At 55.9% G+C, this 25,411-nt stretch overlaps 10 protein-coding genes across 10 annotated transcripts; 3 read left to right on the forward strand and 7 right to left on the reverse strand.

Moving 5' to 3' along the window:
- Positions 1 to 1,905: 1,905 nt before the first annotated feature.
- On the reverse strand, positions 1,906 to 2,806 carry LTHEOB_5475 (Basic-leucine zipper (bZIP) transcription factor; the record flags this gene model as incomplete). The annotated part of the gene is made up of 2 exons (XM_035514624.1): positions 1,906 to 2,472; positions 2,540 to 2,806. The coding sequence occupies 2 exons, from the start codon at positions 2,804 to 2,806 to the stop codon at positions 1,906 to 1,908; spliced, it is 834 nt and encodes a 277-aa protein (XP_035373765.1).
- Positions 2,807 to 4,612: 1,806 nt separating this feature from the next.
- LTHEOB_5476 (Serine threonine protein kinase) lies at positions 4,613 to 7,393 on the reverse strand (the record flags this gene model as incomplete). Its single annotated transcript, XM_035514625.1, has 2 exons — positions 4,613 to 6,869; positions 6,918 to 7,393. The coding sequence occupies 2 exons, from the start codon at positions 7,391 to 7,393 to the stop codon at positions 4,613 to 4,615; spliced, it is 2,733 nt and encodes a 910-aa protein (XP_035373766.1).
- Positions 7,394 to 9,704: 2,311 nt separating this feature from the next.
- On the reverse strand, positions 9,705 to 11,265 carry LTHEOB_5477 (uncharacterized protein; the record flags this gene model as incomplete). The annotated part of the gene is made up of 2 exons (XM_035514626.1): positions 9,705 to 11,115; positions 11,183 to 11,265. The coding sequence occupies 2 exons, from the start codon at positions 11,263 to 11,265 to the stop codon at positions 9,705 to 9,707; spliced, it is 1,494 nt and encodes a 497-aa protein (XP_035373767.1).
- A 984-nt stretch (positions 11,266 to 12,249) lies between these two features.
- LTHEOB_5478 (uncharacterized protein) lies at positions 12,250 to 12,579 on the reverse strand (the record flags this gene model as incomplete). Its single annotated transcript, XM_035514627.1, has 1 exon — positions 12,250 to 12,579. One exon carries the CDS (start codon positions 12,577 to 12,579, stop codon positions 12,250 to 12,252), a length of 330 nt encoding a protein of 109 aa, XP_035373768.1.
- An 894-nt stretch (positions 12,580 to 13,473) lies between these two features.
- Positions 13,474 to 14,275, forward strand: LTHEOB_5479 (uncharacterized protein; the record flags this gene model as incomplete). Its single annotated transcript, XM_035514628.1, has 2 exons — positions 13,474 to 13,717; positions 13,773 to 14,275. The coding sequence occupies 2 exons, from the start codon at positions 13,474 to 13,476 to the stop codon at positions 14,273 to 14,275; spliced, it is 747 nt and encodes a 248-aa protein (XP_035373769.1).
- A 206-nt stretch (positions 14,276 to 14,481) lies between these two features.
- Positions 14,482 to 15,146, reverse strand: LTHEOB_5480 (Cytochrome P450; the record flags this gene model as incomplete). The annotated part of the gene is made up of 4 exons (XM_035514630.1): positions 14,482 to 14,535; positions 14,597 to 14,703; positions 14,754 to 15,011; positions 15,074 to 15,146. The coding sequence occupies 4 exons, from the start codon at positions 15,144 to 15,146 to the stop codon at positions 14,482 to 14,484; spliced, it is 492 nt and encodes a 163-aa protein (XP_035373770.1).
- Positions 15,147 to 15,486: 340 nt separating this feature from the next.
- Positions 15,487 to 17,325, forward strand: LTHEOB_5481 (Suppressor protein srp40; the record flags this gene model as incomplete). The annotated part of the gene is made up of 1 exon (XM_035514631.1): positions 15,487 to 17,325. One exon carries the CDS (start codon positions 15,487 to 15,489, stop codon positions 17,323 to 17,325), a length of 1,839 nt encoding a protein of 612 aa, XP_035373771.1.
- A 903-nt stretch (positions 17,326 to 18,228) lies between these two features.
- LTHEOB_5482 (uncharacterized protein) lies at positions 18,229 to 20,247 on the forward strand (the record flags this gene model as incomplete). The annotated part of the gene is made up of 1 exon (XM_035514632.1): positions 18,229 to 20,247. One exon carries the CDS (start codon positions 18,229 to 18,231, stop codon positions 20,245 to 20,247), a length of 2,019 nt encoding a protein of 672 aa, XP_035373772.1.
- Positions 20,248 to 21,481: 1,234 nt separating this feature from the next.
- LTHEOB_5483 (ADP-ribosylation factor family protein) lies at positions 21,482 to 22,394 on the reverse strand (the record flags this gene model as incomplete). The annotated part of the gene is made up of 5 exons (XM_035514633.1): positions 21,482 to 21,523; positions 21,579 to 22,007; positions 22,073 to 22,156; positions 22,226 to 22,264; positions 22,320 to 22,394. 5 exons carry the CDS (start codon positions 22,392 to 22,394, stop codon positions 21,482 to 21,484), a joined length of 669 nt encoding a protein of 222 aa, XP_035373773.1.
- Positions 22,395 to 22,954: 560 nt separating this feature from the next.
- On the reverse strand, positions 22,955 to 25,293 carry LTHEOB_5484 (Amidase; the record flags this gene model as incomplete). Its single annotated transcript, XM_035514634.1, has 2 exons — positions 22,955 to 24,666; positions 24,720 to 25,293. 2 exons carry the CDS (start codon positions 25,291 to 25,293, stop codon positions 22,955 to 22,957), a joined length of 2,286 nt encoding a protein of 761 aa, XP_035373774.1.
- Between the last annotated feature and the right edge of the window lie 118 nt (positions 25,294 to 25,411).

Raw genomic sequence — 25,411 nt, forward strand, 5'->3', positions numbered from 1 at the left:
CCTACGGGCTCACCGGATGATCACATTAAGCTGCGGTGTATTCGAGAAATGTCTTGGGTAGGCTTGGCGTTTACATACAAAATACGAGGGCTGGGCAGGCATCTTGCTGGAAATAGTGATGGAAAGGCCGCTTTCATATCCTCGAGCAAAGCCGTGCGTTCCGTGTCTACTTTGGGAGATGACCTAGCGAATCAGGACACGATGGACCCGGTAACCGCCGGCTCGGGCTGAGAGGAGCGTGCTCCCTAACTACTTTGAACGATCAGCCCCTGTGAAGGCGCGAAAGGACGCGGCTGCGGGATAGTACCAAACATTCCGTGATCTTCACATCAGGTATTACATGCATAGCCTGAACTACAATATTTATATTGACGCTCTTCTCTGGAAAAGTCTCGCACATGACTGAGTACACAAACTCAAGGGCCAGGGCGAATACGAACTGTGCTTAAACCTTACTAAACTTAACACAGCGGACTATTGCTGCCAAGGAAACTTGACATCACTGCCGCATTCCAGAAAACATTAAAGGGGCGGCGCAGAATACGATAGAGTTCTGACAGCTAAAGCATGACTCTCTTCTATTCTATTTTAAATTATCTTGCACAATAGCTGCTCCTTAGGCACCGACTTCAGCGGCAGTTATAAAAATCTGACTAAATCCCTATTCGCAGTCTATTTGACTATGCTTTCTTAATGTCTGCTCCTAGAATAGGTAGATAAGATGATATACAATACTGTCTCTTACCGAAAGAATCGCCGTGCACCAAAGCTCTATTTACGAATAGTCGACATCTCACCCACATAAAAAGCACGATCTAGTTAAACACACAAGCCTTCCCTTAGGATTCCGCACTTACACCCGCCGTGCCAGCTCAACCAATCAGTTCTCATCCATAGTAAATTGTTACAAGGCTAGAAGCTGATCTGACTGGTGGGCAAATGTCCGTCCTGACGACCCAGCCTCTCATCGTCAGCTAATAAAGGAGACGTCGATGATTGCTTAGCGTGAAATGAGGGCTTAATATGACTCGAGGTTAACATATCAAAAGCAAGATTATTCTCGAAAGCATCGCCATACGCCACCACTGATAGAAAAGAGAAAGCCCCTCCCATAGCACCTTGCAACGGTGTTACGCATGTATGATGAAAACAGAAGCCGCCCTAAAGAAGAAACATTTGAGCGCGGAGCAAAGAAAGGGCGGTCAAAAGCCCTTCTCCACCCCCAGTCGTTTCGCACTCCACCCTGCCCAATCATCTTGACGATCTTCCTAACATTTGATGGCGAAGATGATGTCAGCAGTAAGATTCTTACTTTCCCCCCTGCGTGATGGTTGCAACACTACTCGCACGTCGAGCAATGCTTCGCCCACTACGAAAGCATCTGGTTGTCTGTAGTCGCACTGACCGGTGTTACTGGTCGTGCCCTGAGCCAGCGTTTACTGTTGCAGGTGCAGGTGCTGTCAAAGCCCAAAAGTCAGCGGGGTCTAGGCCTAACAAAAGTCTAAGAACGATTGCGTCTCAAGAGACTCGGCTCGAAGTGGATTGAATAAAAGGATTCCAGGGCAGCGCGCACGTCGCGGCAGCTCAGCACTGGTGTATGCCGAGGCTTGGATAGCTTATACCGTGCGTATTGTGATGCTAAAATCCAGAATTTCATACTGCAGCCGTACTCCCCCGAGAGAGGGAACTGAGAGCAGGATGGTCTTTTGGCTAGGCATTATAAACCAGCATTTTCTCTGAAACCATCAAGTGATCCCGACTCAGCTTCAAAGCCAAAGTACTGAGCGAGGTAAGCTTGAAAAAGTCGGTCTGCAGAGCCAAGATGCTGACCATTCGACTATGGATTGGAAATCCAGTCGTCGACCAGTGCGTGGCAACGGCGAAATGATTATGAAAAAGCATTAATCAGAAAAAACTTTGCCTACCTGAATTGGCCGCAGTGTCCTCGCTCTTCATCCGCTTTTGCGGTGGGTAGTCGTTGGACGCAGGCAGATACTGAGCCTCCTCGTGCGAGTGCTTGGCGCCATTGTTGAGCTGTTCGGTTGACGCCTGAGCAGCTGCCGCCTGAGCCGCCGCTTGCTGGAGTTGCTGGGCAGCCGAAGCCGACATGGGCGCAGTCGGTGCGGGCTGCTGCTGATGCTGGTGTGGCTGCTGATGTTGTTGATGCTGTTGCTGGGATTGTTGTTGCTGCGAATGCTGGGATGCACCAGAGCTCTGCGGGGGTTGCGGCGACTGCATGGCCTGAACGGGCGGGGGGATCTCCGTGTGCGGGCGCGATAGATCGATGTTTCCTGGGGGCTCCGGGTAGCTGCCCTGCGACTCGATAAGGCGGGCCTGCAGGCTGATGACATAGTCGCGCAGCGTGTTGTTCTCAGCCTGGATGGCGCGGAACTGCTCCGCCATTTGTTCGTAGTCTTTAACCTGGTCCTTGAGCGACTTGATGTACTCCTCTTTGCGCTGGCGGAAAGCTCTCTGCAGAGAAACCAAATGTTAGACAAGCTGCAGCGCGCAAATTATGGCGACAATATATTGCACGCACCTGAGCAGCGCGGTTCTGGGCGGCGCGCTTCGACGTCGAGAGCTCGCGACGGCCTTTACGGCCGCCCTCGCTCATGTGGCCATCGGCCGCGTCGCCGGCACTCATTGGGTATCCAGCAGCCGTGATAGAAGGGTCGAGTCCTTGATGTTGGGTGTGGTCGGGGGCATGCGTCGTGGGACCTGGAGTGATCTGCTGGGGCGGTGGGTGCGGCTGGCCAGCACCGGCGGCGATGAGGTGCTCTCTTAAACCTGGCGCGGCATGGGACATTAGCAGGCAGGCACAGCTGAAGGCGAGGGCTATGTGGACGGGGGATGCAGCTGTGGCAGGTAGGAATGGTCCGGCTTACTCATCTCGAGATTGTGCGTGGAGCCCTGCGCGCGTCATGGGTGGTTAGCTAGCTGTTCAGCAGGTCGCGACGGCGGTCGCGCGGTCGGGGTGGCAGGGTTGGGGCGCGGGCGCAGTCAGATTCGACTCACCGAGGGCGATTGATTCATCGTGTAGCTCCAGGAGTTCGTGGCGGCCGTCATTCAACCCGCAGCTTGGGACGAAGGCGGGCGGCGGCAGCGGTTGCGGGCGCAGGCTGGGGTGGGAGAGGGTTTCGCGCGGTCTGGCAGGCACACGATGCGTGAGCGCAGGTCGGGAGAGGGCGCGGCCATGGCTGCAAAGGGCGGCTTGTCGCGAGCTCTTGCTTTGCTCCGGCGCGCTTGGTGTGGAGGCTCTAACACTTACCTGGATTGCAGGTTTGATGAATAAGTTCTGACAAAGTCGACGCGGAGACAGCGCTGGCTTTAAGATATGCTTCGGAGCGGGCGGTCTAGCTCGAGGCCAAGAGGCGCGCGAGCCGTCGGAAACAGCTACCCTTCCGCTACCCGAGTCCGACAGACGCATACACAGCGCACCAGGCAGCACGCAGGTTTATGTCAGACAAGTTGCACGGCCAGCAGCAGAGAGGTTCCCAGCGATGCGCGCCCACTTGTACGCGCCCGCCCGCCGCCCGCCCGCCGTCCAGCGCAGCGCAGAACCAGCGCCTCGGACTTTGCTTACCTCAAGATATTTCCGGCCTTTCCGAACACCACGCCCAAGCCGGTCAGCGACCCTCCATCGATACGATTACCAATCCCGGGTATTTAGGGCTGCGCCGTCTCCCTCAACAACTGCCCCGGTTATCCCCGTGTCGCCGCTGCCGCCAGCAACCGCGCTGCTCGTCGCCTCCAGACTGCGCGAGGCCGGTGGCAGCGCTATTCTTGGCCTGCTTAGCTGATCGTCATCTCGCCGCCCGCCGTTTGGGACAGAACAGCCGTGCGCAACGTCCCAAGTAGTCATCGTCACAGTCATCATCAGCCTCTCACAAAGGGGAGCGCGTCGTGCCACATCAGGTTACGTAAGGAACCGAGGACGATTCCCCGCCATCACCCCCACCGTCGACTCTCTGCCCACCATCCATCAGTCATGCCTCGCTTCCGCAGCTGCCGCTTCGGGATGAGCTGAGCGCCCGACGCCGTGGCCAAGCAATAGATAATCCACCGAGCAAGAGAGACAGAACAGCACACCAGCCCGATCGCTTCTGGTCGCTCGCCCGCCGATCACAAATCAGATGCCGGGTCACATTTCACACCTCCTCCCTTCGCACGCTAGCGACGATGCGCTGTCTAGTCCTGTCTGAAGTGCTGGACCAAGTGCATGCTATTCTTCTGCATGTTCTACCTGATCTGACTAAGCCGATCTCGGCAGCTGCACCACCTCAGCAGGCAGCGATTGGCTTCGCAACCTTCGAGGCTGGCACCGCTGGGTAACGACGAGAAAGCAAGGAACGCCGTTTCTTTACAACATAGTATACATGAAGCCAAACGTGAGAAAAGAAGTGCCGCTAGGGCGATGAGCGCCATATGCAAATTAGCAAACTGAAAAGGTGTTACTTTTTCAACCCTTCACCTCCATACCTACCGAATCCCTGCCGATCATCCACTTTTCCATCCTGACGGGCCGAGAGAAGATTCGTGAACTCGTTCGATCATACAATCCGCGAGTCCCGCTGCCTGCCGCGTCTACGCGGCCAGCATCAATTATTACCCTTTAAGGTGAGTCCGCATAGGTGTTGCTAGGTCTCCGTCCAAGGGACTGCTGGCTTCGTTGCTGCTGCAGTTGCTGGTGCTGCTGCTGCTGAAGAGAATAGTAAGCCGTGCTCTGCTGCTGCGATCTGTACGAGGCTTGGCTCTGCTGCGGGCTCACGGGGCTGCCGTAATCATAGTACTCGCTGTTCTCGCCGCCAGGGCCTGAGACAGTGATCGCAGAAGGACTGGTCGGACCAGCCTTGCGCTTGCCCCTAGTGCTCTCGCGTTTCAGGTTGCTGCGTACGTCTTCCGCATCCTGGGCATCCATGCTGGACCGTACGATCGAGCCGGTCCGGTTGATGTCGGCCTGATCAGCCCGATCGGCGAATGCGCCGTCACGGTAAGGATCGGATCCAATGGGACGAGCCGTCAAAGTGTTGATGGCCTGGTTCTCCGAATGCATCTCAGAGCCCACGTAGTCCACTCCAGAAGACGTGGCAGCAGCAGGTTCCTCCTTCTTAGACGGGTAGAGGCGAGCCTTTTCCCTGCCATCAAGGAAGGCTTGGCGGCGCTCCAAAGCCTCGGAGGGAGAAATAGCAACGGAGAAAGAAGGCTGGTCAGCAGAGCCAAGAGCAGCGTCGTTGCCGCCCGGCGGATCAATCGGGATCTTGCGGAGCGCCTGGACCAGAGCGCACATGAATCGGTTGCGACGCGAAGCTGACAAGGCCTCGTTGCCCCAGTTGCTCTTGTGGCGACACTCAATCTGCAATTCCAATTTGTTGAGCTCAGCAATACCCCTAACATCGATGTCAATGTCAGGGTAGAAGTCGCGAGCGTTCTCCTTGTCGCGAACGAACTTCTGCATCTCGTCCTTCAGAGCAGTGATGTCCTCGAACGAAGTACCGAAAGCAACATAGATGGGGATCCGCTCGCTCATGGCCAAGGACCTGGTTGTGTTCTCGATCCACAAACTGTTAAGAACAATGTTGGGGATCTGGACGGTACGACCGTTGGTCACCCGCTTGAAAACGGTGAATAGGAGAGAGATGTGCTCAACGGTGAGCTGGTCAACGCCACTGCTGAGATCGACTCTGTCGCCAACATCGAAAGGATGCTTCACGAACAGGAAAATGCAAGAACCGAGGACCTCCTGGCAAGTAACCGAGAAGACGAAAGAAAGAGAAAGGAGAGCCGTTCCAGCAGTTGCGAGGGTGGTGACGAAGCTGGAGTTCAAGAAAGCGATGAAGACGAAGACGCAAATGACGAAGACGACGGTCGCCAGCAGTCCATCAAGGACGTTGATGGCCTGGTCAACATCGTGCATGCTCGTGGCGACAGACTTGCGACTGCGTCCAATCTCGGTAACTTGGAGAATCATCTCGTCAAGGCTGATGTCGCCGTTTCCGTCATTGTCAAGCGCCGCGAAAGCTTCTTCGGCTTCCGCCTCACGGCCAGCGCCAAGCACTTCGACGATGTCGTCGTGGTAGAGGGCGTTTCTGCCTTCGACAACAAACGACATCCACAGACGCTTGGCAAGGGCCTCTGACGAACGGGGCTTCTCAAGGGCTGAGACAACAATCGAGTGGGCAGAGTCAGGGTTGAAGACCTGCTTGCCCGTAATTTCGGAGGCAATGTTGCCAAAAGCAGAAGTGATCTTGTCTCCGACGCGTCCAACATCGTGTAGCAACCGCATGGGAGTTGCAGAGCCGGATCGTCGGTGGCCCTTCTTGGCACCGGGGAGGTTGAGCCTCAGGGTATCGTTGATAATGTAATCCTCCTCCTGGAACTCGCGGCAGTAGGCCGGGAAAAGAGCTCTGGAAGCATCGTAGAGCAGGCCAAGCAGGAAGGTCTGGCGCTTGTTCTCCTTGATCTTTGCGTTGAATTGCTTGCGGTGGTAGTTGATGCTGATTAGCTGAATGAGGAATTTCTCGACAAGGAGCACGCAGGCTGAAACGACCGCTGCAGCCAGGATCTGGCGAACGACTTTCTGCCACTCTTGGACCGAGTCAGCAGTAGATTTGCCGGTTTCCGCCTTTTCTTGTCGCGCTTTCGCTTGGATATCGGGATTGTGGACCATCAAAGGAATGAAAGTTGCGAGAGATGTGACGGCCCAGCCGACAAGAGAAATGGGAATCTCAAGCGCACGAAGGACCAAAAAGTACTTGCGGACACCAGAGCTGATGACACCGGCCAGGATCTGGAAAATCTTGGGAAGGAAGTGGGCTATGATCTTAGAGACCCAGACGGAGAGCCAGACGATCTCGACCCACGTGAAGAACCTGAGAGTTATGTCAGTGCAGATCGCAGGATCTGAGCGCACCACTCACCAGACGATCCGAACACCGCCAATCTTGGCATCCTGAGCAGCGGTGGCACCGACAATGATGGGCACCGCAATGCACAGGGCAAGCGGCAGAACGTAGATGAAGTAGCGAGTGATGATGCTGAAGTGGAGAATCTTGAAGTAGATCTTGCCCACGCGATTGATGTAGTCTTCCTCGCCATCATAGCCGATTTTGCCAGTGCGCTCGCCCTTGTCGAGCTTCTTGACGCGGCGGCCGTAGTGATGAGTAGCACCTTCCTTCTCGTTGGGCTCTTCGTGGGTGGCCATCTTGGTGATGGGGGCTACGCTGCCGCTGCGCATGCCGGTCGACGGCGTGCGGCTCACGACCGTCTCGAGCGGAATGTCAATGGTAGCGTCGTTGGGAGGCATGTCGTTGGGGTTGTCGCGCAGCGGGTGAAAGCCCTGACGGGAGAAACGAAGCGACGGCGACCTGGGCGACTTCGGGGGATTGGTGGACATTTGAATGGCGATGCGCGTGGACAGCGCCGCTGTGGAGAGAGTCAGGCAGTGTGGAGCAGGCGCAAGGACGCAGCTCGATAAAGTCTTCGGCCGTGACGATCGCTAGAGATGGCGGCGCCGGGCGTGTCTTGAACGTCAAGGGGCTGAAGCTGCTCCGCGCGCAAAATGACGAAACAGCCTCCGGAAGGAATGTACGCTGAGCGTGCCGGCGTGTGGTTGCAAAATTGGAGACAGTGCGAATGAGAGGAAAGCCGTGAACGAGGGCCGGCCGTCGATCTGGGGTCAAGGTGCAGCAATGAGTGAAGTGAAACGGAAAAGAAAAACAACGGCGCGTCTAGAACCAGCTCGCGGCGTGCTGGGCCTTTTGCTGCAGGAATGAAGGACTCGAAAAGCTTGACCCGTCCTCCGCAGGGACTGTGGTCGAAGGGGTGGGTGAAACGCGCCACCGCCCAGGCACGAGCGAATCCCAGCCGGTGGCATCCCCAGAACGAGGGCCGGCGCCCCGCTAGGCTTCGCTTGGCTACGCCGCGGTTCGTTTTGGCCTGGCCGTTGTTCCGCTGCCATCGCCTTCCCTGCGAAGCCACCTACGCACCGCGCGAAAAGGGGCTCGCTCAGCTCGTCTCTTCAAACCTTGCGCCGTGGCTCCGCGCTCGTGTTGCCGCCCTTCCAGCCGCGCCGACGGAGTGCCGATGGAAATACCAGCCCCGCCTGCATCCACGATTCACTGATCTACAGTGCATCACAGATCCAGTCCGTGATGATCCTCCCCCATGAGGCAATAATCGACGCCGCCAGAGGGCCGGCGCGGTCGCCGCCGGCCAGCAAGAGGTACGTGGGCGTGTGGAGCTCCGAGTGGCACAAACACTTCCTGTCAGCTGGGTTCGCATGACGCCTGCCTCTTCCAGCACGCATGCGCACGCGTCCCCCGATGCGGCTGACCCCGTCGGCTAGTCATATCCATTTCGCCGGCCGACTTTCCCTCGCAACGGGCTCGCGGACCCTTGATGCTGCATAGGTCGTTCACGAAATTGCCCGCCCCGCCATAAGCCGCCATGGGAAGCGAAATGTTGGGGAGCGGGAGCCAATTGGACTGGAAAGGCATGTTGAACAACCCAACCCCCCATTATGCGAACCATCTCGACCCTGTCTTCGCGTCTCTTGCTAGTCACGTAATACCGTTACACGTCAATGACGTTTGGCACACGTCGAAGGCGGTCGGCCCGCGCGGCCCTCCGTGCGTCCGCCTCGCTTGATAGCAGATACAGTTATCGAAAGCGAAGCCTTGCGAATATGAAGATCGCCTTCTTTAAATTGATGCGTCTTGGTTTGGCAATCGCCCGAAAGCCTTGTGTCAAGAAAGCCGCGTGGCCAAGCTGCAAAAAATTCAAGTGGCTGAACCTTCCTACATTGGTCAATTGCTATATATGGCAAGGCATTGACTGCAACCAAAGCGGAATTAATACCCCGGCCCGAAGTACCAGGCCCGATGAAGCAAGCACTTGAAGCGAAACATGGGACCGTTGCAGTGTAGCGATGCATCTATTCAAGACCCGGCATGCTCTAAGAAACACCGATCCATGGTCTTGCACTTGAGCAACGTTCAAATCGCCACCATGATCTGAGCCGTTGGGCCTGGGCCTGCTTTTCAACTTTAACTTTCTTGAGTATGTGCTGCATCAAGCGAGTGGTGTAATCAAATCGTGGAAAAGAAATCTTCCAGCACACCGCATAGTGAACTATGAAGAACAAAGGTATAGCCTCGGTACTATATACTTCCCGCCGAACGCTTGTGAAATCTGGGGTCGTCTATAGTAGTCTCCGTTGGCCTCCGCTGCTATGCAGTAGATCGCGTACTTTTTCTCCATCGTCGATTGGCCTCGGCTAGTCGGTTCAGCAGCCTACCCCGCGCATCCGATTGGTGACTAGAGCCACTGCAACGTCATGTAAATGATATGTTTATTGCTGGGCATCGGGTGACGACAAAGACTAGCATTGTGCCAGCAATATTTGTGGATACTTGTTTCTACTGTAGGATGCCTGTCGGTTTGACTGAACAATGCGTCATACATATTCACGGCCACATATGGTGGAGCCTGAGAACTCCAGGCTTTCATTTGCATATTCACATGGGGCGTAGTAGAAGTTCCACATTCAGAAAGGTCACGCTAGTAGAGAAAGCCTTATGATCAATGAAACCTCTGGATTGAAACTACCACTACTATCTTCAGCTAATCAACACAATATCTGTGTTGGAAAGAAGCTTTGTTGATTAGCAATGGGAAAAGGAGATCCCCTGCGCTTCGGCCTGCAATTACTGGAAAATAAAGAAGGCAAAGGCGAGGATGGTCAACATGCCATGGTTGACCTGAACAACACCAGCACCACCATCAAAGACGGTTGGGGCAGGAGTACCGGGCGTGTTGGATGCCAGAGGCGTTGTCGGAGTCGTCGGGGGCGTGAAAATGCTTGGCATAGAGCTGCTAAGTACGGTCGAGCTCATGGGATCGCCAGTGGTGACTGCGTCAGCGGTGCTGCTGGGGTCCGAGGACTCAGAACTGCTCGAAGAAGGATCACTGCTGGTGATGACAAGCGAAGAGGTCGTGATAGAGCCGATGACCGTCGTGTTGTAGAAAGCCGTGACAGTCGAAGTGCTAGGGGTCTCCTGGACGGTGATGGTGATGGTGCTAGCACCAGCGCAAGTGCCGGTAATCGTGGTGGACACGGTCGTCTTGTCGAGCTCCGAGGAGGGGGCAAGATCGAAGCTCATGGAAGTCTCAGCAGCAACACCGGCACTCTCGACCGAGCCGAAGATGGAAGTCAACGTCGTGGTTGACGTGCTGGAAATGGTCGTCGTAGAAGCACTGGTGCACTCACGCGCAACGTAAGTGTAGTAAAGAGGGGTGCCTGCTGAGCCAGTACCAGTGAGAAGACGCTGGCATGAAGACGGAATAGAAACTGCGCTGTTAGTGATCAGCGCCAGAGGATAAGTTGTCTCCGCATTCTTGACAGTGACTGTCATGACGTCGCTCTTAGCGAGCGAAATGCTGGTGAGCTCGCGAGCGGCGACTGCGGCGGTAGGAGCCTGACGGTTCAAAGTGCTCCAGCTCCAGGTGTTCCGGCGGCCTCCCGTGTACCAGACAGTCTCAGTATACTCCGAGAAGTAAGGGCCCGTAGTCCGTGGGGTGGCATCGTGCGAATAAGTGGTCGTCCTGGACGCAACAGAACCCGTGTAGTTACCTGACACGACGATATAATCACTGGAGGTCCTGCAGTCGATATCGCAAGTGGAGATAGAAGGGTTGACAGTGACCGTTGAAGGGCTGGCAGTGACTGTCGTGGTGGAAGTGCCATCTTCTGGATAGTCGATAGTGAGGACTGTCTTGGTGGAAGGTTTCACGTCATCAGTGTGTGAGCTTTCCGTGGAGAGCGAGCTCGAGATCGCCGTGGGAGCACCGGATGAAAGAGTCCTGGCGGAGGTTGTCGGAGACGAGATCACCTCGGACGAAGTGGTCGAAGTCTTAGCGTTGTCACCGAAATCCAACGTGATGGTGGAGTACGGGTAGCCATCATCACGAGGGATGACGTCTTGGGAATAGCAGCCGAGGTGACCCATGACACTGGTGCAAATCGGACGGTCGGCAGGGCAGCAGGCGGCCTTGGTGTGCTCGCTGACGGGCCACTGGCACTCAGGCGCGAAAGCGCTGAGGCAGACAGCGTTGGAGCTGTAATATAGTCAGTAGCCTCTGAAATATATTTGCAGATTTGATCAGGTGAAGTGAAGTGACTGACCTTCCAGCATTGCCAGCATGGACGCCAAGGAAGAAGAGCAGAAGGAAGGCCATGCAGGCCAGCGGGCACGAAAGTGAGCGCATGTTGGTCACAAGTCAAGCTCGGCGTTGAGGTTGTCGAGGACGGGAGCTTGAAGCGCGAAGAGCGAATGTACGAGTGCGAACGCGGTAGGAGGAAAATAAGAAGAGATGCACTAGTGAGAGTACTAACGAAGGTCGGGTGTGGAGGAAGGAGGGAAAGGTTGCGGCACTGCCGAAGAGGAGGGTTTATATGGACAGCCCGAGTCCAACAAGTGAACGGAAAGCGGGCAAACGCGCACCGCCGCCCGCGGCGCCTCCACCGTGTCGCGACCCCGTCGCTGTTTCCTAATCGGGCATGCGCGTGTTTGCTTTGAAGCTCACCTATGACATCACTTGTCGCGCGAGCACCCCGACTACCCAACGTGTTGGAATGTTGGAAACATATCCATTAGATGGCTTGGCTTGGGGTCAATTTGAAACTGCTTAGCTCTCCATTATGCTTCATGGGCTTTGTTGGATCTAAATCACACGGTCAGGTACGTGTCAAACTACTCCGGCTGCCATATCTGCGGCTGCATCAACCCCCGCGGTCCATGCAATGCAAGCAGCCGAAGCGGAGACTATTCTAAAACCAACGGGCATGGTTCACAAAACTTTCCCGAAGGGAAGAGGCTTTTCGACAGTTCACCAGAGTCTTTGCTGCCCAGGCCTGACCCAGCTCACTCATAGTGACACGCCAGAGTTTCGAAACACCAACCAACCAGATTTCATGGGTAGCTGATTCACTTCGACTTTGCGATGAGCCCTTGCTCAGAATCCTATTTGCGTTGCGTACGACGTTCTGGTAATGATAATATGATTACGCCTGTCAGTAAATCATTACTGAAAGAACGGCTGAATGAAACTGCAAACCCAGAGAAGCGAAACCATATATGCGACTATGCCCAGGATTGGATGGCCTGCCTCAAGGATGTAATACACTTCAGTATTCATGAAGCTGCCTCAGCAGGGCCAGCAAGCCAGGCTGACACGGCAAATCTCTTGCACTCAATCCTTGTACATGTCCTCAAGGTACTCAATCATTCTCCGTTGAAGCTTCTGGAGCTCAGCTTCCGTGACCCTAGTCTTAGAACCTGAGGCAGGTCCAGAAACCGCTGCGGCCGCCTCATCGCCCTTCGCAATTAGCTCGGGCTTGACGCCGAAGAAAGGCACGCCGAGGCCCTTGAGCTGACCAGACATGGCATTGAACATCTCAGTCTGTGCTTTGTGGACCTTCCGGTCATATGCCTTGAGCTGCTCTCCGGTTGCTCGCTGGGTCATGAGCGCCTGTCGGCCGCCCCACCAAATCAGTTCGTGCTCGTGTTGGTCAGCAATCATCTGCAGGATTGCGTTAGCTAGATGTGTTCATAGAAGAGTGTTGAAGTAGTGAAGTGTGCCTTTTGGACGATGGGTTTGAGGTTCGGGTTCCGTGCAGATATCTTGCTTATACAGCGAAGACCAGGCGCCCATTCAATGATCGTGGCGGGGTCGATAGGAGCCGGCCCAGAAGCTTGCGGCGTAGGAGTGGGAGTAGATGATGGCGGGGTAGTGGAAACATTTGGTTGCTGTTGTAGACCAGGCTTTTGGCTTCGGCCGGCGAGTCTTGGGTCTGCAATATGTGGACGCGGAGAGATTGGCGCGGTCGCAGCGCTGTATCCAGTATCAGGGGCTATTCCTCCCGCAGCTGGAGTTTGGGGAAGCGGCGGCGCCGCTAGAGCCGCCAGGTTCCTCAGCACGGTCGCGAGATCCGGCGGCTGAGAGTCGTTTTGTTGCTCCATGTCGTCCTCCGCGCGCTACGGTTTGTAAGAGAGTGGACGCGGTGTGGAAGTGCCGCAGGAAAGAGCAATCGGTTTGTTATACTGGCCAGATCATCACATTTCAGGTCAGGCAAGAGTATGATGCCTTCACCGCCCACAGTAGTCACCCACTTCCTTCCTGAAGATGGTAATGTAATGATGTGTGAAGTATTGTGACGTTCGGGGAGCGAACGGCCTCAGGTGCTCGGGCCACATCAACTTTGGCCAATCAGCGCGTTCTGCAGTCTAAGAATCCCTGCAAGAGAAAGTTCGCCGTGCCTCGTATGATGGCGTCGACAGCGACCGCAACTGCGCAGCCCTCCGCACGAAACCGCCCCGCCATCCCCCCAGCATCGTCCGACTCCCCGCGCCTGGAGCAACTGTTGTATACTCATTGAGCTGCGGAAGATCCGTCACGATGTCGCCTCGCTCAGCAATGGACGCCACGCGCTTTACGGCCACCGGGCCGTATGCGCATTCGAAATCCACCAACGTCCCGCTCAACTCGTCGCCCGCGTCGAAGAACGAGACGCCACAGCAGAAGATAGCCAGATTAAGAGCGGCGGCGCAGAAGGCCAAGGGCTCGCAAGTGTCGACATTCGACAAGGTCGTAGCCGGAGGACGAGTGTGGGCAGATAGAGCTCACCGGGCGACGGCGCTGAGCCTGATTGCAATCACTGGTAAGCGCGACGCTTTGCAGTGATCTCTCTGCACCTGTCTAATTGATCCGTCTAGGCATTGCTGGCGTGGTTACGGTGTTCGCTCTCGGCGACATGATAGTGTACAACAGGCGGAAGCGCAGGGAATGGTTCCACGAACAAAATCAGAAGCACGCAATTGCTATGGCCGAAGCGAAGCAAGCAATGGCAGCCGGCACCGCAACTGAGGACCAGATTTTGTTGCTCAACAACGAGCGCAACAAGGAGGAGCACGAGAAGAACAAAAAGGGCTTTTTCAAGCGCACCAAAGAGGCCCTTTTCGGTGGCTATTCCATGGAAGAGAAAAAGGGCGGCGAACTTGGCTCCATTGCGGCAGAGGCGCGCGACGCTTTCGTGAGCGATGCACAAGACGCAAAGAACCAAGGTCTGGGAGTATTGCACGCCGTGGAAGAAAAGAGAAGGGAGGGTGAGAGAGCGCAAGAACTGCATCCGGGACCGCTAGACCGCATGGCAGAGGATGCGGCAGAAGCGGCAACACAGAAGTCAAAGAGCTGGACAAGCTGGATCATGGGACGGTGAGAAGCAAAACCTCGCGATGCAAAGCTGTCACTCCATCAAAACTGGCTGCTCGCCTTCGAGCTTCCGCTGTATCATATTATACCTCCCAGATTGAGAAGGGGCATAACATAGAGGTGCATAACGGGTGGGGAGCGTCCGGAGTACTTCTGAATACGAATGGATTGGTCGGGTATATAAAACACTTGACGCCTTTTTGTCCTTGTCACTCATTGATCCACTTGAGTAGATACGGGAATATATGTCCTCCTCTCCTTCACTTTCTGCATTGCGTGTACCGTCAGCAATCGTGCATCTTTCGAACTGCCATCCGACTAAGCTTACCTCCTGCCAGCGATTGACATAGGGCCGCGCAGCAGCGTAGATGAGCAGGCTGACAGTCGCAATGATGAATATGACGACAACTGCCTGATCTTTGGCTGAGTCTCTCTCTGTGGGAGCGAGTTAGCGTACGAGATCCCAGGTCTCAAGGCACACATACGGAAGCACTCGGAGAACACGTCCTCCTCCTTAGCGTTGTGGCATATAGGCAAATTGTAGTCCAAACAGAATTTCTTGTTGCAGTCGTTGCATGTCCGGCCAGTCTTCTTGGAGTCTTTCGCGCGCGAGAAGAAGCTTGCGCCAGAGCTTTTGGACGAGTCGGACTTGGAGGAACCCTTGGAGCTGTAGGGCGAGGGATCGTCGAGGTGGATGATGGTGCTGTTGGTGAAGCAAGTGCACTTGCAGAAGGAGGCCGGGGCTGTACGGAGGAAGGTCAGCGGGCGCACAAGTTGACTGCGGAAGGCGAGAGAGGCGGCGTACAGGCTGCAAGCGCAGTGGAAAGGAGAGCGATCAGGGCTAGCAGGATGAGAAGGGCATATTTTCGTCCGAACATGGTGCAAAGGGCGGAAATGCAGGCTTGCAGGCGCGAAGGGTGGAAGCAACCGTTGGAGATGATGCGCGCAGCGATGGCCTGAGCCCTGTCGGCCGCGTACCCTGCGACGGCTTGGCGCGGTGCAATGTGGGGAACGGTCCAGAAGGCAAGGACCGAGCTCGCGATATTTTGTCTCGCCCGCCGCTCGCACACTTCTTCTGCGCGCCATTCCCGCCGCAGCGTAGCCGAACAAAGCGAACCGCTGAACGACGCCTTCTGAGCTAAGACACCTGGGCTATGCTCCAATAGCCTGCGCTCTGCTAGTTGGTGGTGGCTCATCGCATCACGAGAAACCTCAGCAATGTCCGTTACACAAGCGCTTACAAGAGACTCTTCCGCCTCCCGCAAAGCGCCCGCCAGCAGCAACTCCAGCGCTGCGCCAGAGCGGACTCGTCTGCATATCACGCCCTTCACGCCAGAGCTGCTGAAGGCCTTCATTCCACCCTCCGTCCTGCCGCAAGCCTCGCAAATTTCCTACCACGCCGTGCAGACCTTTCCCGAGAAGGGCTTCGGCTACGTCGAACTACCCACCATGGAAGCGCAAAAGCTCAAGAAGAAGCTCAATGGCTCGATCTTAAAGGGGCAAAAGGTCCGAATTGAGGAAGCGCGCCCGGAGAAGCGCAAAAAGATATTGGAGGAAATACAATCAGCGGCCGAGGCGGGTATGGAAGAGGAAGATCGCAAGGCCGGTAAGAAGGTCAAGAAGATCAAGCGAAAGGACGGCGTAATCCCAGGATATGAGCTGCCTGACGAGAGACACGTCAAGCGCGGCTGGACAGAGCCTGAGACCAAGAAGGACTACAAGCGCAAGGAAAGGAAGGACAAGGACAAGAAAGAGAAGAAGAACAAGTCGCAGCCTTCAAAATACACCGCGGATAAGGAGCTCTTGTTCAAAACGAAGCTGCCGCCGAATGCAGTTCCGACTGCGAAGTCCGACAAGGCGTTGGAGAAGCCCAAGAAATCGAAGAAATCTTCGCGCGATGTTGTCGTCCACGAATTTGCCAAAACAACAAAACACGCCAGCTTCTTGAAAAGTAGTCAGGTCTCGAAGGACGTCAAGACAGCTGCCGAATTTGTCGAAGGCAAGGGATGGGTCGACGAAGATGGCAATGTTGTGGAGCAGGAGTCTGAGTCGCAGCGAAGGCGAAGGGAAGTCAAGGCGGAGGCAAAGCGGAAGCGTGCTGAGGAAAAAGCGGCCGCCGCCGCTGCCGCCGCCGCCGCTGTTGCGGAAAAGGAAGCGAAGAAGTCCAGGAGGAAGTCTGCCCTTGAGCGGGCAGAGGCTCTTGAGACGAAGCGGAAGACGGCGAAGGCGTCAGAGTCAACCGACGAGTCGTCGGACATCGAGGAGGATGTCTCGGACGATGGTTCCTCGGTTGTCTCTACGAGTTCGTCCGACGTCAGCAGTAGCAGCGAAGAGGGGTCTGAAGAATCATTTCCGTCCGAGGCTGAATCAGAAGTCGCACAAGACGAAGCCGAAGAATCTTCTTCGGAATCTGAGCCACAAGTAGCACACACCAAGGCAGCTGATCAGGACAACATTCCTCGAGGAAGTCCAGGCGGAGACGTGGAAATGACCGATTCCACAGGAAAATCCGGAGACGCCGACGAGAAGGAGGCGAAAGAAGTCCATCCTCTAGAAGCTCTGTTCAAACGCCCCAAACTTCCGGAAGGAGGCACACCGACCAAGCTCACGCCCATTAATACTTCATTTAGCTTCTTTGGCGGTGGCGACGACGATGAAGAGGCGGTGGAAGAAGCAAACCCGCCGCTCACGCCATACACGCGGCAAGACTTGCAAATTCGTGGCATGCGTAGCGCCGCACCTACGCCTGACACAGCGGCTATTGGCAAGAGATTCTGGCGAACCGCTGGCGATGACGAGGAGGAAGAAGAGGAGGACGAGGAGGTGGAGGACAGCATGATGCAGGTTGATGCCAATTCGGTGCCTATCGGGAGCAGGGGACCCGAGATTACCAGTGCACCGGCACAAGGCACAGAGGAGGCGGAGCAGAGCGAATTCGCGAAACATTTCTGGGAACACCGCGGCGACTACAACAGAGCATGGAAAAAGCGCAGGAGAGAGGCAATGAAGGTACAGCGCCAGCGCGAGAACCGGCGATTGGGAAGGAAGGTCGTCTAGACATCTCAGATAAAGAGGTGGAAGCATCGGAAGTGGACGCCGCTGTTGTGGAAGGTGAGCGCATCCCAGCGTGTGCTAAGCCCTTCCCGCCTGGTAATGCAGGGTTCAAGGATGCACACGGGGAGCCGCATGGCCGGTTTGCCGGGGAGCCAGGCAGTCCCTACAGGCATGAGCCCCATTTCGCAATGTCAATTGTTTGTGCCACCTAAATTCTTTTCGCTCAGCTGCATATGTGCCCGTGTCTCAGTTTGACACGACTCGCAATCCTTCCAGCTGATACCGTGGCGCCTAAGCATTATGGAGAGTTTTATTTGTTTTGTCACTTGCATTCAATGACAGCAGGCCGGGCAGCCCGGGGCAAGTGGACCTTGTTCTGCAGGTACAGCATGCGGGGAGAGAGGGGGGAAGGCAGGGATGCGGACAGTGGCGTGTGTGGATGCACCTCTGGGATTAAACTCCACGACGCTCGCACACCGTGGGCCAGATAGATCACTCCACCCATGGCCTCCATCAACGACGATGACATACATCAGCAAGATCGAGATTTGCTTTTGAGATAGATTGCTTTTCGGTCACGGCGCTATAATGGTGGGTTGCGAACCTCATCACTCTCGCGTCGTCCTCACCTTGTTGGCCCCCGTCTAGCCTGATTTCACCGTCCACCGGCACTGCCTCACTCGGCTGCTATCCTCCTAGGACATCACTCACCGGCCGGTTCACCTTTGCATTCCTTCTATGTTCTTCCAACTTCAACTGTTGTTTTACCACACACTCGTTCACTGCCCTGGCTGAGCGTTCTGTCACTCCTGCTTACGCTACCCGGCAAACGCTCAAACCGCAGATTCTCTACATTTGCTTCGACTGTATCGGATCCACTCCGCTACATCATCACCCATTGGCGCCATGTCACACGGCCGCCGCTCCTCCGCCTGTACGGCCTCTACCAACACCGTACCCCCGAAGATACTTGCGCTCAGGCGAAACTTGGACTCTCAAACATATTCTGCCTTCATCGAAGAAGCCGAGATTCTCGACTCATTCGCGACGATGGAGCCTCCTATCCGCTATTCCTTCAGGGCGCCCTTCAAGCGCTTCTACTCCGCCATTGTCCTGGGACAGCTCTGCCTCCTCTCCACCGTCGTGGCGCTTGTCCTGACCATCGCCAACTACAATCGAGCCGACGAAGGCGATCGTGCGAGCTACGTCATATGGCTTGTTCTATCCGCCTCGGCCACTTTCTCCTTCATGCTCTTGACCTTCGTCTTCTGGCACCGGCGCCGCAAGCTTCACGTCATGCAGAACCGGCTCCGTGCAATGCAGCTCGATGCCCAGGCACACGGCTCGCAGAAGCGCCTCGAAACCGCATCGGCAGGAGTGCCGCAGCTGCGGGCAGAGACAGACCATCGGCACAGCGTATTGGCACAGCGCCACTTCGATGTCGCTGAAGATTCGGTGCCTGCAGGTATTGAACCAACGCGCAGGATGAGCGTCATCGCGGCCAACACGGCCGGCCGTCGTCGTCAGATGAGCAGCGCCACCGGGGAAGGCTGCGAGCTTTCTCTGTTCCAGACGCATCTCAGCATTGGAAGCACCAAAGACGATGTCGCCGACATCACCAACTCCTCTGCCGCCGGCCAGAGCCCGCCATCCACCTACATGAACCCGCTCCAGCGGCCCCTCCGGCGCGAGTCGACAACCACCCGCCTTTGGCAAGACGACCCAACGATGATGGACCTCTTTAACGGTCTCGCCGGCGCGAATAGCAGCAACAAGAACCGGTCTTCCCCGTCCGCCATCCGTTCACGTCCCTCCATCACGTCCAATTCGACCATCTCTCCCACGTCGTCCCCGAGAAAGAGAGCGGCTACCATCCGTTCTCGCTGTGATCCGGCAACACTTCAAGCCCCTCCTGTCTCCAACGCTAACCACCGCAGCTCCACCGCTCTGCCTTCCACACAACAACAGCCTCAACCCGTCAACACCAACTCCTGCCGCACTCGCGCGGCCTCGACAGCGTCATCTTTATCTCCAGACTGCGGTGTCTTGCTGCCATCCTTCCCACTACCACCCTCGCACGCACGTTTCAGCGACCCATCACTGCCGCTGCCACCTGGAGAAGAGGACATGAGTAGTATGACAGTGATATGGAAGAGGGGGGAGGATGTAGTGGGCAACGGTGGTGGGCAGCAGGGTGGGGAGGGACAGGACAAACATGAGAACGACAGTGGCACAAAGACACATAGCAGTGATACGGAAGACGGGCCGGAAGCAGTGGCGGTCGATGGTGGCGCAAGAAGTAACGGCGGCGGCGGCGGCTTTCTCGAACCCCGGAGGTATGACACAACAGTCTCGGCTCGGACGAGGGCGGCGGCGGCGGCGGCGGATGATGGCAGGAGAGACTCACACGTCGACGACATCGATCGGGAGGGCGATGACGAAGAGGGAGAACGCGAGGCGCACGGCGGTGGCGTCGACGACGGCGGCAAATCATACGCCCATCGTCTCACGCTTCTTCAGACACAGCAACAATCGGCTCCGCTCCTCCCTCCGAACGATCGTCCCTCTACGTGGTGTCCCTCTACATGGGGCACACCGCCGCCCCAGCAGCAGCACAGGCATCAACGCCGATCTCACACCATACCTGCCGACCATTCCCGTTCCTCTTCCCCTTCCCTCTCCTTCCCATCCCACACCGAGATGCACTGCCAGCCCGGCAGCATCAGAAGCAGCACCGAGGAGCTACTCGCCCCTCATCGCCCGCTGCAGTCTAGAAATCATTCGAACAGCAGTGGCTATGGGGACAATGATGATGGGTGCAGGAAACCCAAGAACATGAGTTCAGAACCGGGTGGAGCATGGACAGCGCCGAGCATGCGTGGAAGGAGCGCGAGCGGATCGCGGTTTATAGAGGAGATGGGGTAGATCTGTTGGATAGGGAGGTGTTGATGAGTGAGTGAGAGTGAAAGAGAGGGGGCGGAATAACGAAGACAGGATATTCTCTATTGACATAACGAAGTATGCTAGATGACGGTTAAATGCGGCGGCTATTTTGCTTTTTTTTTTCTTTTCTTCTGGCGTACTCGGATGGTAATGAGGATATATAATGAGAGACGAGAAGGCGAGATCAAGCAATGTAAAGAAGTGACGAGGGCGGGGGAGGTGCCATTAGCTAAGATAGAATTTGACACCCTCGCAAAAGGCTGGATGTAATAATTGAAAATTATACAAACACTTAGGATCCAATTGTTCATGTAGTTAGTATGGAACGTCGATGATGAGACTAGATGGGGGAGGCCAAGTTCTTTTATGAATCAGAGTAGGAAGGATATTATACACATGTTTCAAAGTTCGTGTGAAGTATGTTCTTGTAAAGTTCTTGCGAAGGACGTTCTAGAAGGAATCTAGTTCTGTCAATTACCGTGGCCCTAAAAAGAGCATTAATCGGTTCAATCGTATACTGAGCCGTGGGTATGTGAATAGACCGGGCTGAAGCTAGATCAACCAGCGGGAGACAAATGACGCTCTGAGCCGCAGTTTCCAATGTAGACTGCACGTTCTAGAATCACGTTCAGGGACTCGCCAAGAAATGCTGACAGAAGTCTATCAAGGAGTTAGTGCCGACAAGGCTAGCACACACGCTTTGATTCCCATGACCTCGGATTCATGTCAAAGTGCGTTTCTTTGTATTACTACTTGTACAAGAGCGCATACCTTTGTCTGCGTAGCTCGCTCGCTCGCTTGCCTGCTCGGTAGTCTACTTGTTTAGTCGTAACAAAGACGCATGCTTCTTCTTGGTCCTGACCATGTTCTATGAGAAAGGAAAGGAGAATAGTTTTAGTAAGAACATGTCCATGAATCGAAGAAACTGGCCAATTCCCACACATGGAAGGCATATCATATCTCCAGAACCGCGTACCAACTCACGACCAGGACACGGAGAACGCACATGGTTCCACCCAGTCCTTGCAGTGGACACTATAATGACGCCAAAAACTCCTTCATGCGGGTATTAAAAACAGTACTTTATGTGATAATTGTGCGTACGGTTTTCGAAGAACCGAATTTGACGGGTTCCGCGGGTTGCGGGACAAAGTCAGGGTCGAATCGCTTCGCCTCGTCTGCGGGGGTTCAATTTTAAAGGAAGTATGTGCCACGTCTATGCATTGTCTGCCTGGATCGTCGTCTGCAAGGCCCGAATCTGTTAGCCGCTTGCAGTATTGCAGCATGCGCACTTGGATGAAGCCAAAACTCACCGTCAACCAGTCCATGCCCTCATCCACACCCCGGCCATCAATAGCCGAGCAAGCCACTATACTCCAATTGCGATCCCTCAGCTCGGCGAGCTTGAGGGCCTCGGAGATCTCGCCGGCACCCTTGGCGCCAGGCTGGTCCTGCTTGTTGGCAAAGACAAGGAGGGCGGCATCGCGCAGCTCCTCCTCGCTCAGCATGGCGGCCAGCTCCTCGGCAGCGGTGCCTAACCGGTCGATATCGGTCGAGTCGATGACGAAGATGACAGCGGCAGTGTTGCTGTAGTAGCACCGCCAGTACTGCAGGCGCCGAGGGAGCGATGATGTCAGCGTGCGCAGCTCAGCGGTGCGGGACAGAGTTTGGAAGACGGGGTTTCGGGGGAGAAGGGGTGCGACTGCGCGTACCGGGCGGATCGACGTCTGGCCTCCTAGGTCCTGTGGAAAAGTAGATGGTTAGCGGGACGTGGTGTGGAGCTGAGGATGCGGGGGCGAAGACGTACCCAGACATTGAGGTTTAGGTTCTTATACGTGACGGACTCGACGTTGAAGCCGATGGTCGGAATCGTCGTGACTACTTCGCCAATCTGCACTCAAGACGCCGTGTGAGCGAGCTTTGCGGACACCTCCTTTTCATTTCTTGATAGGCTCCGCACCTTCAACCGGTAGAGAAGAGTAGTCTTGCCAGCATTGTCCTGTGCGCTCTGCGTTAGCTGCGCTGAAGCCTGCAGCCTATGGCGGCGGGCGTACCAGGCCGAGAATTAGGATGCGGATCTCCTTCTTCGCCCAGACGAGCGACGTCAACCGTGATACCCAGCCACCCATGATGTTGTGGAATGCGAGCTGTGAAAGGGAAAAAGTTTCGAGGGAGGGATGTAGCTATGGCGTCAGGGTCGCAGCGGCCGGGGAGGGCGGGCGATTGCTAAGCGGGAGACGTCGACGGCAGGGGATTTTGCGAGGGCGCTGCGGCAGGGTCTCGAGACGTGTTGGGTGGTGCGGGAAGCGGTCGTTTCGGGAGCGCGCTTTAGGAGGCAAGCTTGTTAAATGAGGATGGTGGTGGACTCTGGGCGAATGGTTGCTTTGCTGGCTTTTGCCTTATGTTGCTGCAAGTCGGAGAGGCCGCGGTCCGAGCTCGAGCCCTAGCGGACATGGGGCGCACGGCGAGTCCACCGAAAGCCCAGACTACAAGGCCCGCCGCTGCGCTTCCCGGATGCGTTTGTCCACCGAGCAATCAAATCTAGCCTGCCCTGCGCCTCCCGCCCTGAATAAAGCCGAACAAAATAAGCATTCGCGCTCACCTTCCCACCCAGTTCGCGCTATGCAGTTACGTACAGACCTCTATCCAACCCGTCGCTTATCACTTTCCCTACGCGGCAAGCCGTCTCCTATTCCGTATTCATCTCTTCTACCAGCGTCGGCGTCTCGTCGCGACTGCGCTTCCTGCTCATATTGCTGCCACCAACGGTGCTGTATTTGTCGTGCCTTTCGTTCTCCGCCGCCGACGGGTCCAATGACTGCTCGAACCGCCGCGCGACCTCTAGTAGCTCGGCATCCATGCGGCTGCCGCCCATGAATTGCACCCCGAAGGGTAGCCGACCTTCGTTGCCCTCGGTCCCAAGCAATTCGTCAAGAGGATATAGGCCCGCCGGTACAGATACAGCACAGAGATCGAGCACGTTCGCGGCGTGCGTGTACTCGCCGAGCGCACTGTTCTTCTTAACAGGGTCTGCTTGCACCTCCTCGATCGTCCAATGCGCTGGAGCGGTCGGGGTGACGATGACGTCGACGCCGTTGGCCCCGGCACTAAGTGTCTCCTCTGCCTGGCGCGTATACAGAGCTTTGGCCTGGAGGTCTCGATAAGCTTGGACGGCCGTGCTTTGCCGCGCCACAGCCCCGTCGAAAACCTCCACTACAACCGGGTGGAGATAGTTTCTGTTCTTCTCCAGCCAATCATCTGGATGGTTTGCAAGCCGTTCCATGACCAACGTTCCGTCATACAGCAGCTTCCCAGCCTTTTCAAACGGCGTCCAGTCTATCGGTTTCAAAACTCCGCCGATGCTGACAAGTTTCCTGATGACGTGGTTGAAGATTTTGCGGTACAGCGGGTGGCACGCGTCCAGGGCTTCAGGTGGTGGGATTCCAAAGCGGAATGTCTGTCGCTGGGGACCGACTGCATTGATGTGCCGTTCAAGCGCATTGGGCGGCTTGGAATACCGGTCCGCGCCATCATACCCTTCGATCACCTGCCACACCATGCGAGCTTCGCCTATGTTGCGAGCTAGGACCGCTATGCAATCCAGAGAGGCGCATGCAGGAGTGATGCCGCGCATGGACACAAGACCTCGGGTAGGCTTGAACCCAACCACATCGTTGAACGCTGCCGGGATGCGTCCGGATCCTGCCGTGTCTGTCCCAATGGAGAACGATACAAGCCCTGCGCCTACGCTGACAGCGCTGCCGCTGCTGGATCCTCCGGCAATGTAGTCTCTATGCATTGTAGAATGCGGGGTTCCTTCCGGACTGCGGCAACCGGTCATGCCCGTGCCTAGTTGGTCCATGTTCGTCTTCCCTATGAAGATACCACCATTGGCTATGATCTTCTCGTACACTGGTGCAGATTCTGACGCCATATGTGTGAGCGGCGGGCATGCAGTGGTGGTCTGGTAGCCTGCAATGTCGATCGAGTCTTTGACACTGAAAGGAACGCCGAAAAGAGGCGGTCTTTCCCGGGGATTTGGCCATTTCTCTTGCACTGCTCTCGCCGCTTCAAGAACAGCCTCTCGGCTCTCCAGGTGAATCCATACGGCAGGGTCGTTTCCCTTGTAGACCTCAATCTTACGGTAAAGAGAGTCCATGATTGTTTCAGGAGACACGCCAGACCTGTAGGCAGCCTGTAACCGGCGAATACGCATATCTCCGTTCTGCCGATACCGCTCATCCTGTGAAATTCGCGCTTCCGCCAGAGGGGCCAAGGCCTTTACGACACGTTCAAGCTTGGAAACAAAGCCAAACAGACCTCCATCAACATGGATCACGTCCAAGCTTCCCCGTCGGAACTTGTCCTCATTGAATCCAGCAGTACATTCTGAAATGACACCTGTACTTCGTCAGCATGATGACCGTCCATCCAACATGGAGATGAACTCTCACAGCACTCGAGGCCTCTATCACTAGCCTCACGGATAGTAGAGGACAAGCAGCATTCGGTACTTACGCCCGCTACAAGGACGTGAGTGATAGCGCGTGCCTTGAGCTTGTGAAGCAGCTCGGTGTTCCAGAAGGCGCCTTTGCCAGGCTTATCTATTACGACCTCGCCGGGAAGAGGACGAAGCTCGTCAATGATGTCATGGCCGTATTCGCCGCGCACGAGATACCTGCCCATCGCGCCCCTTTCCCCCACCGTGAGCCCAGCGTTGCCATGAGCGGGTGCTTGGCGGGCCAGAGTAATCGACGGGCAGTCAGACAGGTCCGGCTCGAAGCCCACTCGCGTGTGGAAGATGGGCAGGCGGGCTTCGCGGCAGGAATCCAGCAACCGCATGACAGGGCGGACGCAATCCTGGACTGCGGATAAGTTTGCGCCCACGCTGTGAGAAAAGCCGCCTTCAACGAGAAAGTCGCGCTGCATGTCAATGACGAGCAGGGCCGTGTGGCGAAAAGGAAAACTGAAGGGGAATGGCTTGGCATCGACGACCAGCTGCGATAACCCGGAGCTAGTGGACGCCATGGTGGTGGTGGTTTGCGGAAGGAGGCGGGCGGAGGTTTGCCGTGGACGGGATGCGAAGAAAAGCGAAAGTTTATGGAGAAGGATTCAGGTTAAAAAAGAGTGTTATTAGGGGCCGTGA

Source organism: Lasiodiplodia theobromae (assembly GCF_012971845.1).
Source record: "Lasiodiplodia theobromae strain AM2As chromosome Unknown scaffold_15, whole genome shotgun sequence".
NCBI classification, from domain to species: Eukaryota; Fungi; Ascomycota; class Dothideomycetes; order Botryosphaeriales; family Botryosphaeriaceae; genus Lasiodiplodia; species Lasiodiplodia theobromae.